Source organism: Cheilinus undulatus, linkage group 4, assembly GCF_018320785.1.
Source record: "Cheilinus undulatus linkage group 4, ASM1832078v1, whole genome shotgun sequence".
Taxonomy (NCBI): Eukaryota; Metazoa; Chordata; class Actinopteri; order Labriformes; family Labridae; genus Cheilinus; species Cheilinus undulatus.
This window is the reverse complement of record NC_054868.1, coordinates 11,399,401-11,418,186: the sequence shown is the minus strand read 5'-3', so window position 1 is coordinate 11,418,186 and position 18,786 is coordinate 11,399,401. Positions and strand designations below refer to the sequence as shown.

General features: G+C 37.3%; 1 protein-coding gene across 2 annotated transcripts in view; it reads left to right on the top strand.

Annotated features, from left to right (window-relative positions):
• LOC121508167 (testis-expressed protein 2-like) overlaps positions 1–18,331 on the top strand; it is a 61,772-nt gene extending 43,441 nt beyond the window's left edge. The window contains exons 8-13 of one of the 2 annotated variants that reach the window (XM_041784773.1): positions 573–672; positions 9,799–9,925; positions 12,228–12,335; positions 13,429–13,638; positions 14,053–14,173; positions 16,297–18,331. In XM_041784773.1, the coding sequence (XP_041640707.1) occupies positions 573–672; positions 9,799–9,925; positions 12,228–12,335; positions 13,429–13,638; positions 14,053–14,173; positions 16,297–16,446 (816 nt within the window). In that variant the 3' untranslated portion in view covers positions 16,447–18,331. Of the gene's footprint in view, positions 1–572; positions 673–9,798; positions 9,926–12,221; positions 12,336–13,428; positions 13,639–14,052; positions 14,174–16,296 lie in introns of both variants that reach the window. The other variant, XM_041784771.1, reaches the window with a different exon arrangement.
• The last annotated feature ends 455 nt before the right edge of the window (positions 18,332–18,786 follow it).

Here is an 18,786-nt window from a genome sequence, read left to right as displayed (position 1 = left end):
AAACTCTGAAATTCCATCTGTACAAATGTAGGCTGATATTCAGAGGTGATATATCATTTTCAAATATTAGCAGAAAGTTTTATGATAACTAGCTTTATAAGCTAATATTTTTCAGATGCCAATATCATGTTGTAATATCTTGCAATTCTAGATTTAAGATCCATTGCTGGCATGTCTCCTTGGGGCATCATTAGGTGGTAGGGGCAAAGTGGAAGGATACAAGGTTGCCAACGGATAGACTTAAGATTTTCTCCCACAGGACTGCTCATATTCCTCTGTGTCGCTTTAAATGTGAGTTTGATTTGTTGTATCATGACAACCTTTGTTCTGTCCACAGGGGGGTAACTCTTACTCATGCTTCATTATAAGGTGTTGTTGAGGGCAGAGTATTTTATTGTCTGCTTAGTGTTTGCTTAAAGGTTCCTGTCTTCCTTTTTCATTTCTGAGTCCTTTTTTTCAAGCTGGTATGTTAAATCCTTTTTACACCTTTGTTTTTTCTCTGTGAATTGTTTTTTTTTTTTTTTCATAATTATTCTCTTGAAGTATCCATGTAAAATTTGTGTCTTTTTCAGTTACCCTACTTCATGAATGAGCTAACCCTGACAGAACTGGACATGGGCTCAGTGACTCCCAGAATCCTCCGGGCATCCAAACCTTCCATTGACTACCGAGGCAAGAAAGCAATCAAACATGAACACACACACACACACACAAATACCCAACTGTTACTGCAAACAGATACTGGCATGTCTGACTGGTTACATGTCATTATGTTTGGTGCATTGGGTTCCATGTGTTGTTCTGCAAATTCTCCATCATCATACAGTCTTTGCTTAGGCACACAGTGCATTTAAATGAACATTGTTGGAAGGTACAATACCCCTTTGGCGATTGTTAGCTGTGTACATATTAGTTGAGATAACAAGAATAAGCAGGTGTTCAGGATAGCTTGTTCTTGTATTGATGTGTTTGTGATGGGGTTTACTCAGCTTAAAAAGTTGCAGTGTTGGGTTTGCTTTGGAAATTGGGTCTTTGAGAGGAGTAGCTTGAACCTAACCCATCCCCCTGAGTGTATCTGTGAGGCAGCTTAGGCTCATATACATACCCCCACATGCACAAACACCACAGGCATGTTAAGCTTGGAAAATAAATCTACTGGTATATTTTTCATGGATGCAATTTCATTCACAAAATAAAAGAATTTTCGAACAAATTTTCTGGATAACTAAAGCATTGATCCCTCTTAAAAATAACTAGCTCATTAAAAGGAGTATTTTTCTTGCTGCAGGACCAAATGTTTCTACCTAATGCACAACATATTTAGTAAGAGGAGACATGAATTTTCATCATTACTCAGATTCTTTATCTGAACACTCAGTGTATACTATAGCAAACAGCTAAGGCTCAGGAGCTGGAGTTGTTAAATTCCTTTAATGTCCTGTTTATATGTTGAGAAAAGACATTCAGACTTAAACTGACTTTTAAAGAGCTTAAATTAGAAATTGCTGGGCATGGACAATATATTGAGTTTTAAAGATAAAGGCATGTATTTCTAAACAGTATATAGGGTATGACAGTGTCCTTGCTAGCACAGTCTTAAGAATGGCCTCATTTCTTCATGGCATAGTTTATAGTATAGTTTGCCAAGGTGCTGAAAACATTCCTCAGACATTATATTGATATGACAGCATCATGTAGTTGCTGCAGATTTGTCAGCTGCATAACGATGATGCAAATCCCCCATTCCACCACATCCCAAAGATGCGCTGTTGCTCTGAGATCTGCTGATTGTGGATGCCACATCATGAATAAGAAACATGGTTCTGATGGTTTGTGTTACCCTGCTTGAACTAGGCATCAGACGATGGATATGCTGTGGTCATAAAGAGATGGATATGGCCAGCAATAATACTCAGGGAGGCTGTGATGTTTAAACATTGCTCAGTTGGTACAACAGGGCCCAAAGTGTGCTAAGAAAATGAACCTCACATTGTTCCACCACTAGTATCCCAGACTGCTGAGACAAGGCAGAATAGATCTTTGTTTTCATGTTGTTTATGGCAAATTTTGACCAAAACTATTCGAATGTCTCAGCAGAAATCAAGGCTCATCAGACCAGGCAACAGTTTTAATATCTTTTATGTGAAATTCTCAGGCCAGCTAGTCTGATACCAACAACCCCCAAAACCATAGCACATTAAAAGCAATAAAAATGTAGCTTCTAGACACCCAGTATTGGGTTATTTATTAATTTAAATAGGGCTGAGAAACTGATCGCAAATTAGATTAAATCGCAATATGGCCTCCTACAATTTTCAAATCACAGAAGTTGCAGTATTTCTTTGACTTGAAATGTGTCAAATACCAGTTTGATAAATCAATTTTTGCAGCAGCAGAGATTTTATGGACATTATGCAAACACTCAGATGTCGGTATTTTACAATGGTCTACAAAAATCATCCTTTTTCTGTTTTATGTATGTTTTTCTCAGTCAAAATGAGTGACAAAAAAATGATAATGCACTTAAACAAGGCAAATGACATCACATTCACAATATGAGCAAAAATAGTTAGCTTATTCTATCTAAAACTGATGAAGCCTAGCATTACTTCACAAAAGTCATACCCCAGCTGCGATCAGCTGGTAGCCAGCCTCACCTCCCCCACCCCAGCCGTCTCTTTTATAGCTTAGAGATTGTTGCACCCTCATATTCACATTCATGCTACTGTGGGTTAATTGCTTCAGAAATAATTTCATTGTTTTCAGTACACACGGTCTTATTTATGGAATTATATGTTCCTTGAATTTGTCAAAAAAATACACAAGATTAACCCAAGAATAATAGCATATTAAATCGCAATATTTGGGAAGAAAATCTCAATTAGATTATTTTTTCAAATCGTTCAGCCCTAGTTTTAAATAATCAGAAATTGCAAACAAACTCCAGTATATGATCTAAATTTCACAAAAAATACACCAACAACATTTTCAAGAGTGGGAAACCCTCACTCCTCAACAGTGCCACCCACTTTTCCAAATGTGCCGTGCCACATATTGGGCACATATTGGACAATGCTCTCTTACTTGCTCACTTTTGGTTAGAAATATGACTGAGGAGTATTAATTTTCTATACTTTTTGTTACCAACTCTAAAACAATGGAGATGTAATCATTTTTAAACACATGGTATTAAACAGTATTTAAAGATTTGACAACAGACAGAAATGTTGCCAATGTTTTTGCACATTGTAGGCAGTGTGTCAAAGCTTGAGTGTGCTACCTGCAACCAATATCAGGCAATTTTTGAAAAATGAAAAATTGCCCGATAATGGGTGTCTTGAGCTTGTTGCCAGGGTATAAAACAGGTTTAAATAATATATGGTTTTTACCAGAATCATAAAAAAGTTTTTATTTCTTATATTGTGACAACCACTTTTTTTTTTCCTTGAATTAAAGAGTTCAAGATAAAAATATTTCATAACCAAGGAATATTGGGATATGATTGCCCAGGCCTAGAAATATCATCAGCTTTACAAAGGCATTGCAGCCTTTGTTTTCCTTGTCACAAAAGATTTTGGATCATATTTATTAGATGTGAAATGTGCAAGATGAAAAATAAAGGAGAGTGTTACATACAGGATAAGGAAATGGAAGCCAGAAGACAAGTTTATTCTTCTAATTAATTTAGCACTGTATAAAACAGCTTTATCCATTTTATACATATGAAGTGCTGTTACAGAGATGCTATCCAATCATGGAAAACTGGTTTAACATTCAGAGGTGTAGACAAAGTTGAAAGACCGAGATAAAGACATTTGTACATCTGTAAGGGAAAGGGGGTTCATTAGATGACAGTACATGAATTCTGCAGTTTAAGTGGATTGTTTCAATGTATTTGATGTCCTGCACTTTAAGATTTATTTACGGCTTATTATGTAGGTCACCGAAGTTTCTTTTTCCCTTACCCAAAGTTCTACTCAGGACAGGAATTAGAGCACTCACAAAATCTTTCCAAAAATCCAATTCCTTTCTCTTTGAAATTTTAGCACTACAAGTAGTATTAAATCTCAAACTGGGTCAGTATTTTTTCAGTTCTGACGTTAGCAGAAGTGGCTTTTGTCTTATAATTGGTAAGAGCTCCCATTCTTTATCTAGTCCTCTGGATGTGAAGAAGAAAATCAAGCTATGATGGCAGAAAACATGACAAGCACTTCTTCTAAAAAGAAAAACAACACTGGCAAAAGCAGCTCTGACCATCTAGTGAAAACTAATTAAAGAGGTCAGATGGTTCAGTTGTTCACTATACAGATGTGTCACAATAGCATGTGCTTAAAAATCCTGAAAATATTACAAATTAAATTAAATCTTAGCATCCATCAGCAATCCTTGGTATATGAGTCCTGGAATGGATGTGAATTTCTTGTTATTTCTGGTAAACAACAATAAAAAAACTCCAAAGCATCCCGGAGTAAAGCTGTTCAACTTTGAGCCAAATCTGCAATAGAATGCCAGTTATTTGGCTCACTTTAGTGGTATGAGCCCACAAAAACTAATGTAAATGTGACTTACCCACAAAGGCAAATGAGTTTGATGAAATAACACCTTACTGATTCTGAACTGTAAAAAGTCAAACTTTCTCTGAGCTATCATTAATGGAAGAAGCAAAAATTTCAAGTGGGGTCTGGCTGCAGACCACCTCTCTGAAATACCCACTCTTGCAGGCCACTACTGTGAGACATCCCCTCTGTCAGGACAGAAGTTATATAATTTTCTGGTACAATCCATTTCCCCTTTTTTTTTATTTTTTTATTTTTTTTTTATTCAAGTTTATTAACAAAGTCTGACAGTTACAGTCATGAAATAACCACATTACAAACATTACAGCCTAAGCAGCATTTCATAGATAAACTAGAGAAAAAGGTTTAATCTGGGATTAAAATGTTTGTAGACCAGTTTTCTAAGTATTTACGTCAACTGTGACTCACTTTAGCTTTGTTAGCTTTAACTAAAGCTAATGTAGCTACACTTCCTATGTAGTCAATGCTACTAAGTAAGCCAAAGTAGCTTCATTAACATTTATTTAACAACATGAGCTTTGGCAAAACATGCTAACTTGGCTATGTAGGTAGCATCTATGTACCTAACATAGCTTTGTTAGCTTTAACAATTGTAGCATTAGCTAACGCCACATACGCAGATTAGATAGCTAATGTGGCTTGATTAGCTTTGGTCTTAGCTATGTTAGCTGTGTTAGTGTTTTCATGGAGGACAAGCTTTTACTCTGTAAGCAAATGGCGTATTAAATGTTTTGTAATCAGGTTTTGCGAGTCAGGTTTTTGACTTTCACCTTTTGGTATCCTAACCCTTACCTTAACCAGAATATTAATCCAATCTTATTTTGAAAATACTGGTTTGCTTTTTCCGTTCTGACAGAGGTGGGGTCTCACAGTCGTGGTCTGTGAGAGGGGCGTCTGAGATCTGTGGTCTGCAGCCAAACTGTCTTGATTATTTCTGATGTGTTTCAAGTAGGGAGGAAATCTAATTGAGTTTGACTTTTTACTACACAGCATAGAGCAGATTTGTGGTTCTTGTTTTAATGTTTGATTTGTGATGGATTGTTAGCTGTTTTTTAACTCTGATATCTGTTTTAAGAGACAAAATATCATAAGAATACCATTGATGGGAGCTGGCTTATCATTTGCGCAGATAAAGCTCTGCCTTTTGTTTTCCACACAGTGTTTTACCTTTGTACGGTGTAGCCTGCTGGGATGTGATTAGCCAATTAATCTCAAATGAATATACTGCAGATGAGAAACCAGAACACAGGAATCATGACCCCTGTTTATAGATTCTACATCTTCATGTAGAATATGTAAATAGAGACGACTTCAAATTTAAAGCCCTGTTAGGAAGTAAAACTAGATTTGATTGGTTAGTTAGCTATGCACTCAGTACAATACAATCCAGTTGTAAGCACTTTTGCAGGTCTGTGGATCGTATAAATGATGAATTAGTTATTTCAGGTCTCAGCTTTGAGATGGACTGGAAATTTGCTTGCAGCAATTACACACCTTTTTTTTTTTACCAGAGTATAGCCAATGTTTGCACCAAACTGTGATAAAGTTTTGATCAGTAGGAGCTTTGCATAACATTTAAGATGCCTTCTATAGCCACTCAGTTGTATGTCAGCACTGTCCTTTCCATCCCTTTATGCGACATTGTTTTTTTCTTATTCTCTCTAACATCCTGCGACAGATCTCTCACATCATGTATTTAATTTTTACTGTCCCCAACTGTCCCTGTTTTCTCTTCCTCGTGCATTTGCTTTCATTTCATCTTCCTCTTTGTGTCCTTACTCACTCTTTAGTCTCAGTGTCTCTCTTCCCTCCTCCTGTGCTATGAGTCACCAGCTCATTTTTATCACCGCAGCACTCACATTACCCTATAATCAGAGCAGGAATTGATTGCATCTCCAACTGAGATGGCATTTGTTGGAACTGTTCAGGCAAAACACACTTCAGCAGCCTCCTCAAAAGAAATCTGTGTCTATACACTAGCCTAACATTTTGTTAATGTTGTTGATAGGTCGTCAGCTTTAATTTCTGTGGTTTGTTCAGAAACAGCACTGTGCTGCCAAATGTTTTGATTTCTTTTTAACAGATTGTAGGGAATTGATCTAGTTTCAGTCTAAAACAGCAAGGTGCCTAATTTTTAGACACATTTCTTTGAAGGGAAAGAAAACAGAAAAAGGGTCCATGCTCTGCAGAGACAGGGGGAAGTCACTGTGTTATTCCTGTTTTGTGTTGTGTATTTCAATGATAAATAGCCTTTTACCTTGATTGATATTTCAAAAAACTTCCAGTGGAGCTGTTCAGTTTGGTTTATTTTTAGATCTTCTCTGGTGTTAAAGTCTTTGTATCTTCGAAGCATCTCAAGTTCTGCCTTTGCCTCGTCTCACCCTGCTCCTTCCAGGAACAAGCATGCTGAGTGTGTTGGATCGATGAACCTCTCCAGCTGTGTGTGTGTATTTCTCCACATGAAACTGACTCTCATATGTGTGTCAAAACATGCATGTACTCAGAAATATGCTTAAGAAAATGTTGATTTGCTGATGCATCAAGGCGGTCAGCCAGCAAGGTTTTTAAAGGGCACATGAATCAAACACCCTTGTACGATTCCAACCCTTTTTTGTTGTTTGTTTTTAAGATTTATTTTTGTGCTAACAGAACCGTGCATAGCTGATGGATTGGGCAGTGTTGATGTCTGTCATCAGCTTCAAGCAGACATGCTTGCTGCAGTCAGGGAAGGCCAGACCAATCAGCATCATTCAAGGAGAAAGAGGTAGATGTGGGCACAGTTTAGTTTTACTGCAGTTCAAGCTTTTTAGCAATGGATCCAGTGAAAAATTAGTGCAAATTCAGCTATAGCAGAAGTTTTATGAGAACTGGAAAATATTTCTTCATTTAAAGAAGAGCAAAGAACTAGATTGAAAGCTTATTTTGGTGGAAAAGACACTTTTGCTCTTTCATGACTGGCTTTGGCAGGTGTTTAATTTACCAACTTGCTCCACTGATGGTGAACAACAAAAACAACATAGTTTATTCCCCAAGGCAATGCACACCTGATATTTCATATGTTTTGGAGCTTTTATTTGCCTGTAACAGCCTTTTTTAGACTGGGGGTATGGCATCTTGGCAGTGTTACAGCTTAATTTTCATTTTAGCATGCATGTTTGTTAACAAGTCTTAGCTTTTAGCCTGCCTGCATGAGCGCTGTCTCCTGCACCTGGTACATACTGTACTATGCTGAACTTTTAGTAATGTTCGGGCCAAAAAGAAGTAGGGCACAGATGTGGCAAGTAAACTGTCTTAGGGCACCATGGGGCAGGAAGGAGAACTGACACAACCTCAATCATGCTCAGGATGTTCTTGGATATTATCAGGGGCATGGGAAAATAGTCTGTTGAAAAAAATAACAAAGTCCACACCTTTAGGGTGGAGTAAGGGGTGGATGTGGCAAGTAAGCACAGCCTAGGGTACTGTCTAGGCAAGTAGTAGGCTTGCCATGAGCCCCTAGTTGTGCTGTGAATGACCCAAGGGGCTGAAAACCACTGGCGGCCTCCAGATGATAATACCAGGGGTGAAAAGGTCCAGACAAGAGACCTTGGCTGCCAAACAACATGTCAAGTTTGCCTGTATCTTTCATGCCACTGATATGTAAAACACTCTGTCTGGCCTGTCAGACTAAGGCTATTATGCCTTTAATTAGGTATGACAGTGGAAAGTTCCAGAAATTGGCAATAAAGAGTTAGGAAAGACTTAAACCTTGGAGGCCCTAAAGCCCTACAGCTGTCAGTTCAGGCTATAATCAGGCTAAAAACATGTAGTTTGACCTCTGATTTAAACAAACTGGGCAGTGTTTTAATCAGTTGCCCCATGCAGGATAGGCAGATGAAGGAAACTCACAAGGTCAGGTGGATCAGCCAGTTCAACCTGTCTTTGACTGACTGTCAAACTTCCTATTTATACTTTGTGCATTCCTGACATTTTAACCTTGTTCTCTTTTAGTGCTTAAAATCATTTTGGTCTTTTTCATTTGATTGCAGCTCTGTTTCTCTCTGACTTTTTTTCACCCGCTGACTTTTTCCTTTATCACACCATTTTGCAGAACTAGCTGGTGTTGAGACCTTAACATAACAATGAGGTAACAGGACACATTTCACTGCTTTTTATCTTTAAACGCAATGATGTTCAAATGTGGCACATTCTTTCAAAAAGAATGTCTAACTACTATTTGGACAAATAGTGTCCTTGAGAAATAAGAACCCATTCAAAAGAGAAGCGTGTTCACCTGTTTTTTTTCCTGTCTTGTTTTTATGCTCCTTGTTCATGTATACTTTAGCTATAAAAGATGTTATGAAAACTCTGATGACTACACCAAATGTACAATATTTTATACTTATTTTATTGACTTATGCAGAGTGTGCATGGTCCTGTCTTTGTTTAACTGCTTTTAGGGTTTATGGTTTCCTTCTGTTCTTTTTTATCCTTTGCTGCCTCCTAGTGGTGAAAAGAGAAACACCATGGTAATTTTGGTTAGATGTGGCTCTTTGTATGCAGAAACATGTGATCCTGTGTTGTACAAAAAAAGTGTGTAGCATGTAAAGCCCACCCTGCATTAGTCAGGCTTTGGATGGAGGCTTTTAGGAGTTTTTGTAATCCAGATTAAAGCAAGTTTTGGTGAAGCAGAGGACAAAGAAAGAGAGCCAGAGAGAGAGAGAGAGAGGGAGCCCTGTTTATGCAGTCAGTCCCCCCCCCCACTGATATCAAAAGGGGGCTAGAGGGAGATTGCGTGCTCCCCAACTGTTTCTCCTCTGTTCAAAGGACCTTATGATCTGCTCCTTCACAGAGTCTTTCGCCGAGTATTTCTCGTCTTAGCGGAGAGATCAAGAAAATAAAATCTGTTGGGGTCCCAACTTCTGGGATGCTTGGAGGGGGGGAGTGGCGTCACAGAAAGGGAAAGACAGCAAAGATAGAACTGAAAACTGTGGAAACAAAGGCGTAAGATGGAGAGATTCAGAATGCTGGGAGGTGGCCTAAAGTACATTTAACATGAGTTAATGGGATTTGTCAAGTGGTTTCTTTGTTGTTGTACTTGATTAACCTGAGTGCATCATGGCTGTCCTTGCAGTATGTATAGATGTCCATTGAGTGTCTAATGTACTATATATTTAGCTCATAATCCTAGACCTTCCCCTTCCGATCAGTTTTTCTAACAACAACTCTGTGTTCCTTTCAGGTCTGTGGTTTGACCTGGAGCTCTCCTACAGCGGTTCCTTCCTGATGACCCTGGAAACAAAGATGAATCTCATTCGCCTGGGAAAGGAGGGAGAGAGCGTCCGCTTGGGGGAATTTGGCAAAGACGGGTAAGACAGTCGAAGTCTGTTACATGAAAGACCCACATTCTACAAATGAATCAAGATTTTCTGCAGCAGCATTATCGAATGCCTTTTTCCCTCTACCTAAAGGGCTGACTTTCTCTGTAATGTCTTTACACTCTGTCTGCCTTTCATCCGCTTTCTTTACTGCCTTTTATACTTTCTTTTTTTTCTTTTCCTTGCTGTTCCCTCTTTGACTGGATTCTGCCTATAACACAACTGCTATTCGGCTGTGTTGCTGCTCTTGGTGAGTGCGGCATGATTTTCAAGAATTATCTTTTTTCACCTCTTATCCTTGTTGTCTCTGCCTGGATCCCACTTAATAATTAATTCCATAAGTATAAATTTCTTTAAAGTTACCATATGTAGAATTTTCACCCTGTATTTGAAAAATACAAATGGCAAAACAATTTTTCTGCATTTTAAGTTGAGTCCTTGAATAACCTCAGATATTTCAGTTTTCAAAGCCAGAGATTTTTCAATGTTTTTTGTTGTAAAAGTCCTTGTCTTGTCTCGCCGTGAGAGAGCCTGCATGACAAACATGATACGTGTTTCCATTGCTGCTATGGAAATGCAGGATATTATGTCAAAGACTGCTGCAAAAAAAAATCTAAAGAAGGCTATATAAATAAATAAAGATATTTGTTTCTTTGATAAGAGTCGTTATTATTCAGGTCAAATATAAAAAATGGTTTTCACAGCTTAACTTCACAATGGACCATGGTTTTGCTGACCTCCATGGTCCCCCAGTTTGGCTGGGTTCCAGAAACCTCCCTCTTTATTCCTCCTTATGGACAGTCTTGTCTGCACACGACTATTCTTGAATGTTTATGGCTGTTCAACCACCTTCGGGCACAGTGGGGGTCCCCGGTCTCTGGCACCTTTATTTTGGGGGTCGTGGGCCTAAAAGGTTGAGAACCACTGATTCAAAGGATGAACCAGGCCACTTGGGCTAAGATCTAATATTGAAGACGTGTACCAGGTTACATGGAGCCTAAACAGTAACAATATATCTGCATTTTGTGAATCGCACCATCCTTAGATATTAACTGAAAGGATATATCTGGTGCATTTTCTTTATGCAGAGGTAAATTCAATGTAGCATTAGAGCAGTATGGGTGTCAACAACCAGGACTGCTCACCCAGGTAGGCTCCCAATCTCTCTCCCTCTTTAGGCACTAATACAGTCCTACAGAGTTTTTTTTCTTTATCTTTAATCAGAAAAAACACACAGACCTTTAACAAAAAACAATTACCACCCTTGATTACAGAGATGCTGATTCGCATGGGATTAGTATTATCTGTGGGCCTCTGTGTGCGCTGAAATATGGTAGATAATTTGGAATTTTTACTCCACAAATTACAGACATTGTGAATTCACATAGGATTAAAGATGTAGATGTCCTGTGCAATTATTACAAATTACCAGATGTTGCTAGGTGATACTAATCCTGTGCAAATAGGGCTTTAAATCAACTTAGAACTAACCTGAAAAACAAAGATGTGGAACTGAGGCAGGTATTTAGTCCCACGACAACAGCTACACCAAGCTGGCTCACAATCATATCAGCGATACCCCTACTGATGCAAAACTCCTATTCCTCTAAAAACCAAAACAGAGGACTAATTATTAAAATGACCCATTAAGACAGGGACTATTCAAAAGCCCAAATTGTTTTTGAACCACGCTTTAAGATTTTCATGTCTCCTGTATAGATGGGCATTTTAACATGAGGAGTGTTTATGGCTTCCAGCCAGTCAAAAGTGGACGCTTCAGGATATAGAGCTTGTTGCACTTCTACATTGGCTTTTTTTAACCGCTGAGGTTGCTGCTTGAGAAGTAAATACATGCATGGATGAGAATCTTTATAGCTATTACATGACTGACGAGTTCAGAGTCTGTACCATTATAAATCCAGCATCTTGGTTTGATTAAATCATAAACTGTAGTGGGTAAGTACAGTATTAACCTCCTGAAGCTAGTAAATGAGAATTGACGGTCCTTTCTCTCGGTTCCAACCAGGAAACAGATGTAGATTTTGCTTCGATTTTAAGGCTGACTGTGCATTTCTTTTTTATAACTGTAATTTCTTTTAAGGTTTTACACTTAAAACCACTGATTTCTCATTCTGATTGTTACCAGTCTGTATTTCCTACTATGATAGAATTCAGCACTACATTAAAAATTCAATGTAGCAGGACCTTCTACATGCATTAGTGCATGCATTTAGGTGTGTTTCATGATTATGATGAGTGTTTAATTTATGTACTTATGTGTGTCCAGATACAGACCGAGGACTTACTGCCTTGCTGATAGTGATGAGGAGTCATCCAGCGCAGGATCATCGGATGAAGAAGACTCATCAGAGCTCTCAAATGATTCTGCTGGAGCAGAAGGGTGAGAGACAGTTTCTGTACAATCTCTGAAAAATAATTTCTCAGAGAGTTACAGGAACTGGTATTGAACTGACATTAAAACAGAAATGAGGCCAAAAATGGAATTAGATAATGGTGATTCTATTGGTTCATTGTTTTAATTTAAAGATCTTTGCACACTGTCCTTCTTTTTGTGTGTTGCAATTTTTGGATCTGTAATCCAACAAGACAAAATGAAGTCAGCAAGCAGTGAGGATGATTGTGTGGACCTTTGATCCATTTTACTGAAATCCCTGTCTGCCAACAATAAGCAAATATGGCATATGATAAACACATATGAATCAGTCCATCACTGATTAAAACTGTAGTTTTCTGCATTGATTTTAATTGATTTGATTGTAATCTTCCTTGCCTGAAAAATCAAAATTAAAAGTCACTTTCCTGCACCTTTTTTATCACTAATCACAACGCAGCATATTAGCGTCAAAGCCAGTGATGGCAGACATGACAGCCCCAGAAATAGGTGACAAAAATGTCTAAATCACCACTTTGACACTCACTGTAGTACAGGCAATCTGACTGATCTCACTAAAAAAGAAAGTCTAGCCCCTAAAGTGTCTGTTAAGAAAAAGCTGGCCCATGTACAAATGTTGTTGATGACCACTGCTCTAAAGGATCTCTCTACAGATGTGAAAAACACTGAGAATCAAATAAAAAAAACTAACAATGTGCAAAGGTATCAGATGAAATACAACAACATATTTCTTCTTAAATGAGAGACAATCTCAGGAAGCAAAATAAAGCAGACCAGTGTGCCAAGACCCTCAGAAAGGAGACATCGAGCACTCACAACGCATACATAAACCATTATCTGAAATTTTAAACTCTTACCATTAGGCTTTATCAAGTTTGCCTTTGTAAAAATGTACACCTTTAATGTTGAGTTGAAATGTCTATGAAAATAATTCAATATAATGATAAGTCAGATGCAATTTTATGAATATTGAAAAGAACTCATTTTTTCGGTGTCCTACAGTAACAATAAATGAACCTGATGTCAAATACAGCTTCTTCACCTTTATAATCTCACCCTCATCTTCTCTTTTTGAATGAAGACTTGTTGGAGGTCACAAACCCAGTAAAATCATGCGCTTCGTGGACAAGATCACCAAGTCCAAATATTTCCAGAAGGCTACAGAAACAGAGTTCATCAAGAAGAAGATGGAGGAAGTGTCCAACACGCCTCTTCTTCTCACAGTGGAGCTGCAGGAACTCCAGGGAACTCTAGCTGTCAACATACCTCCTCCACCAACTGACAGGATATGGTACGTGAGGAAGGATTGTATTCTGCAAGTTCAACTTAAGAATGTAAAGTGAATGTTAATGTCTGTCTGGGTGACATAGAGACACATTTATACCTGCTCTTTACCACAAATGGTAGACAGTGTCCAGCTTTATTCACAGCTTGGTTCATAGATTCCTCCTAATAAGCCAGTTTCCTCTCTTGTATTGACAATTCAGTTAACAAATGGCATACTTGCTGAATAATTTATGTGAAACTTGTATAGGGTGTAATTGTAAGGATATAAAGATATCAGTATTCAGACCATCTAAAATTCATAGTTTCCTTTCTAATCATTATCCCCAAATACAACACATCTCTGCCCTCTGTTGGTGGCTCCATGTCTCAGTTGGTTTGTATTTTCATTATTATGTTATCTTGACCTTTACTGTTGCAGGTATGGTTTTAGGACACCCCCTCACCTGGAACTAAAGGCACGACCTAAACTAGGAGAAAGAGAAGTCACTCTTGCACATGTTACGGACTGGATCGAGAAAAAGCTGGATCAGGAATTCCAGGTATTGATAAACCCCATTTTTTACATTTCTATAATAACAGGAGGAGCGTTACTATACTGGAAATATCAGAAACAATGTGCTTCAAGTCCCTTTAACTATGATTGTTTTTGTTTCTTTTTCAACACAAATAACCTTACACAATACAGGAAACACTTTCGGCAAAATACATAATAGAAGATCCTGTCAGTATACAGGATACCGTGAAATAATTTTACTATAGGAAGGGTTTAATAGGCACGTTTTGGTGTTCTAGCTGTTCAGTTAGAAAGGGTAAAAGGGTGTGTCTCTTTGCCTAATTCTTACAAAAATTTTGCCGAAAATAAACAGGCTTCTGAAGGTAAGAGTCTTCTGGCTTTTTTTGATATTTGCTGTTTGTTTTAGTCAGCATATTTAGCCTACTGGATGCCTTAAGAGACCCTACTAATCCATGATATCTATACTGTTCACTTATTTATTAAGTTGTGGTAGTAAAGGTCCATGTCTGAGTTGAGGGCAAAGGGCTTAATGTACAGGTGCATCTAAATAAATTAGAATATCATGTAAAAGTGAATTTTTCCCAAGATTTAGTTCGGAAAGTTAAACTGCCATAAATTTAGATTCATCTCTTACAAAAAATCCACCATCTAAAAATATTAGAATATTGTTGAAAAGTCCAATTTGTAAAGGTCTCCTTAGCCTTCATCCTCTCACTCTGATTCAGTACACACAACTGCTATAATTGGGAATTCTACTGACTTGACAAATGTCCAGAAAACAATCGTTGACACATTTCAAAAGGAGGGTAAGCCACAGAAGGTCACTGCTGAAGGGTAGGCTGTTCTCAGAGGCTGTATCAAAGCAGATTCATGAAAAGTTGTCTGGAAGAGAAAAGTGAGGTAAGAAAATGAGCACAAGCAACAGGGATGAGCTCAGCCTTCAGAGGATTATCAAACAAAGCAGATTCAAGAACTCAAGGGAGCTTCACAAGGAGTGGACTGAGGTTGGAGTCACTGGATCAAGAACCAGAAAACGGGCTACAAGTGGCATTCTCCTAGTGTCAAGCCACTTCTGAAACAAAGACGTCAGCAGCTTCTCACCTGGGCGAAGGAAAAAGAACCGGACTGTTGTTCAGTTGTCCAAAGTCCTGTTCTCAGATGAAAGTAAATTTTATATTTCATTTTATCAAGTTCAGAGTCAACCATTTAACACTTTAAGTTGCACAAGGGTGAAGACTAGGGCTGAATGAATTTTGGAAAATAATCTAATTGTGATTATTTTTTCCAATATTGCGATGGCAATTTAATGTGCTATTATTTTTTAAGTCCCACATCTTATGTATTTTCAACAAACATGAGCAGTAAATCCCTCTATATTTTAACCACCGCAACATGAAATAGATTAAACTAGGGCTGAATGATTTTGAAAAAATATTTATTTGCAATTATTTTGACTCATATTGCGGTATGAATTGTTATATTGACAGGAATGATCATTTTCATGTCATTCTCATTTTAATTTAGAAAAACATGAAAATAAGGAAAGTAGAAATCTGGAACATATCTCTGCTGCATAAAAAAAATTTAAACTGGTATTTAACAAATTTTTAATTTCAAAGAAATATTGCAACTTTTGCAATTTGAAAATTGCAGTAGGAAATATTGCGATTTAATCTTAATTTTGATTAATTGCCCAGCCCTAGTGAAGATGCTGTAGTGTATTGATTACAACTTTTTTTTTTGTTTGTTTGTTTTTTTCACCTTGGAGCTCTCCCAACTTTTATCTAAGAAAAGCTGTACCATATAAAACAGGCCTATGTGTTTTTCTTCCCAAAAGTCCTTTGTATAAACAATTTAATTAGTGTTTATCATTATTTCAGTTAATATGTGCAGGACTCATTTTTTTTAAAGTTCAGAGATGACAAAGCCTTGCACCCAAACAAATGGCCTTGTCGTTAGGTCTTGCCCTTTGTATGGACTTTGGCTCCTGTCTTGCATGTCATTCCCTGCTCTCTCATCCCTATTTCTAACTCTTTTTGCTGTTGTCCAATGCACAACACCTATAATGGGCTCTAGATTGGATGTCAAAAATGCATTAAAGTGACAGAACACTGACTCTCCACCAATCTTTCTCTCTCTTTTTTTCAGAAAATTTTTGTTATGCCAAACATGGATGATGTATGGCTGACTATCATGCATTCTGCCATGGACCCACGCTCAGCCGGCGGACCCTTAGTGGGCCCTGCAGCGGACCCTGAGCCTTCCCAGCAGGAGAAGGACAGCACCAACCAGCCATGAAGATTGTTTACAGTATTTCCTAGAGCTTAGAACTGGAGCCAAAGTCGATGAGTCAGACACTACCTTTAAATACATATATATCCTGTAGTGACTGGATTTCTTTTCTGTCTTAAGAGGACCTAATAAATTTTAAAGGATGAAGTAGAGCTGACCAAGGAAACACTAAAAAAAAACATTTGCCTGCTGCTTTGTTCAGAGTATTCCTCTTGCCAGAGGAGAAGTTAATTTGGCTGTGAAGGACTTGTATAATGGTAAGGACCTATTGAATAGGGACCAATAAATGAAGAGAGTCATGTGTAAAAATATGGGTTGCCTGAGTGATAAAGGGTAATATATATAAATATATATATATATATAAGTAAATATTGTTTTATAGTCATGTCAGTGTATAAGTATTCACCAGATACCTTACAGCCTACAGATGGCCCCTTAATTAGAGAAATGTGCTAAGTGCAGTGAATGTTTCAGAATTATTTTGTGATGAAGAGCAACAACTTTCATTGTAGAAAATGCATTGCATTAATGGTAACGAAATTTATTTGGAAAAAAAGCTCAGATACTTGGTGTTAGGTTTATTTGCTATATGAAACCTTAATCCTTAAAGTGTCATTATGTCTCTGGTTTTTGATCAGGTGTTAACAGGTAACAGTATTGATTTGTCTTGTGACAACTTACTGAACACCCTCCTTCATTTGCCGAGGGCACTTTTTATACCAGTGATGCCCTCATCCATGTTTACATGGAAATAATGCTTCAAAGCAAACATGCATCTAGGAAAAGTGTCATTTAGTATGGAATTCCATCACTGATGACAAGTACGCAAACACAATAAGTGCAATGATAGAGACGCTGCATAGGCTTTGAATGGTCTTGTATGGATGTAATATAAACTGTCTGATGAGAAGTATGAGGCCTACAACATGTCTATTGAATGTATATTTAGATAGTTTTGGTTACTATTGTTATTGTACGCCAACAGTTTTCACCCAGTCACATTCTGACTGTGGTATGCAATTTATTGCACAAATATAACTTTTCTTTAAGTTTGTGATAAACACTATCTCATCTTGCATATCTTTCATATTCAAATGTGTCATTTAATTATGTTATTGAGTACCGGGAGGTGTTTTGTTTTGTTTTGTTTTGTTTTGTTTTGTTTTGTTTTGTTTTGTTTTGTTTTGTACATCATTAATACTTAATGGCGTTTGTGTCTTCAGCCAAGAGGTTATTGCTAGAAGTGAATTTAAATGGCCAACTCTGAAAAGTGAGGGTGCTTTAAAAAGACTTCATACTGTAAGTAAAATTAAAAAATAAGTCTGAGGTACATCTGTGTAGTAGACAAACTTTGCCATGAATGTATAGACTTATCTCCAGGTCCCTCTCTGAGAATGCCTTGTAAACTGTGTCATGTGTCTTATCTGACCCAAACTCCCTTATCAGGCCTTTAGGGTCAGATCTCTCTCTGCTCAAAGGTACACACCTTGAAATGATACAATGCAAGGCAATATTTACTGAAGAGCTACAACACCTTTATTAACTTTGTTTACACCCATTCTTATTTTGTTTTAATTTGTCACCTATTAGGATACTAAAGCACTGTTCCAGGAAATGAATTTGTTTCTATATGATTGTCTAAACCTTAATGCCTCAGTTGCTATTTGTTTATGAACGACTACACAAGATGGGTTATGGTTGTATTTTTGTTAACTGCTTTGGAATAAACAGAATGAAATAAGATTTTCAAGGATAAATGAAGACATGCCGTGATTTGTATCTGTGAATTATGAATGACTTTTTAAAATTATGAAGACTTTTGAAGGCCAAATTCAGTGATTATGTATTAATGCATTATTTATAGAGCAAAATAAACTGGCAATGAAAAATATTTTATATGCACAAGTGTTTTATTTATTTATTCGTTCATTTATTGCTTAGGGATCAGACACAACCCATATGTGCTTTTTTCAGTTTTTCACAATTGCTAGGACACAATTCTCAAACTCTTCCTCCCTTTTCACAAATTATTGAACACAAATCCTGGTTTTCAGGCTATTTTCTTTTATCACAGTTAATTGAATTTCATCTCAAATTTCTAAGGATGTCCAATATTGGATTTTTGCTGATGTCCAATACGCCGCAATTTACAAATTAATTTTAGCCAATAGTGATATCACTATATCAACACCGATATTTAAATGTACATAAGACCTAAAACTTATGTCTGGATAATACACAATTTAAAGTTTGAGGATGAGCAAATGAACAAATTTCAGGCCTTAGAACAAACTCTAAAGTGCAAAGTAAGATAATGATCAAAGAAAAAGACTTAAGGCGGCCTGT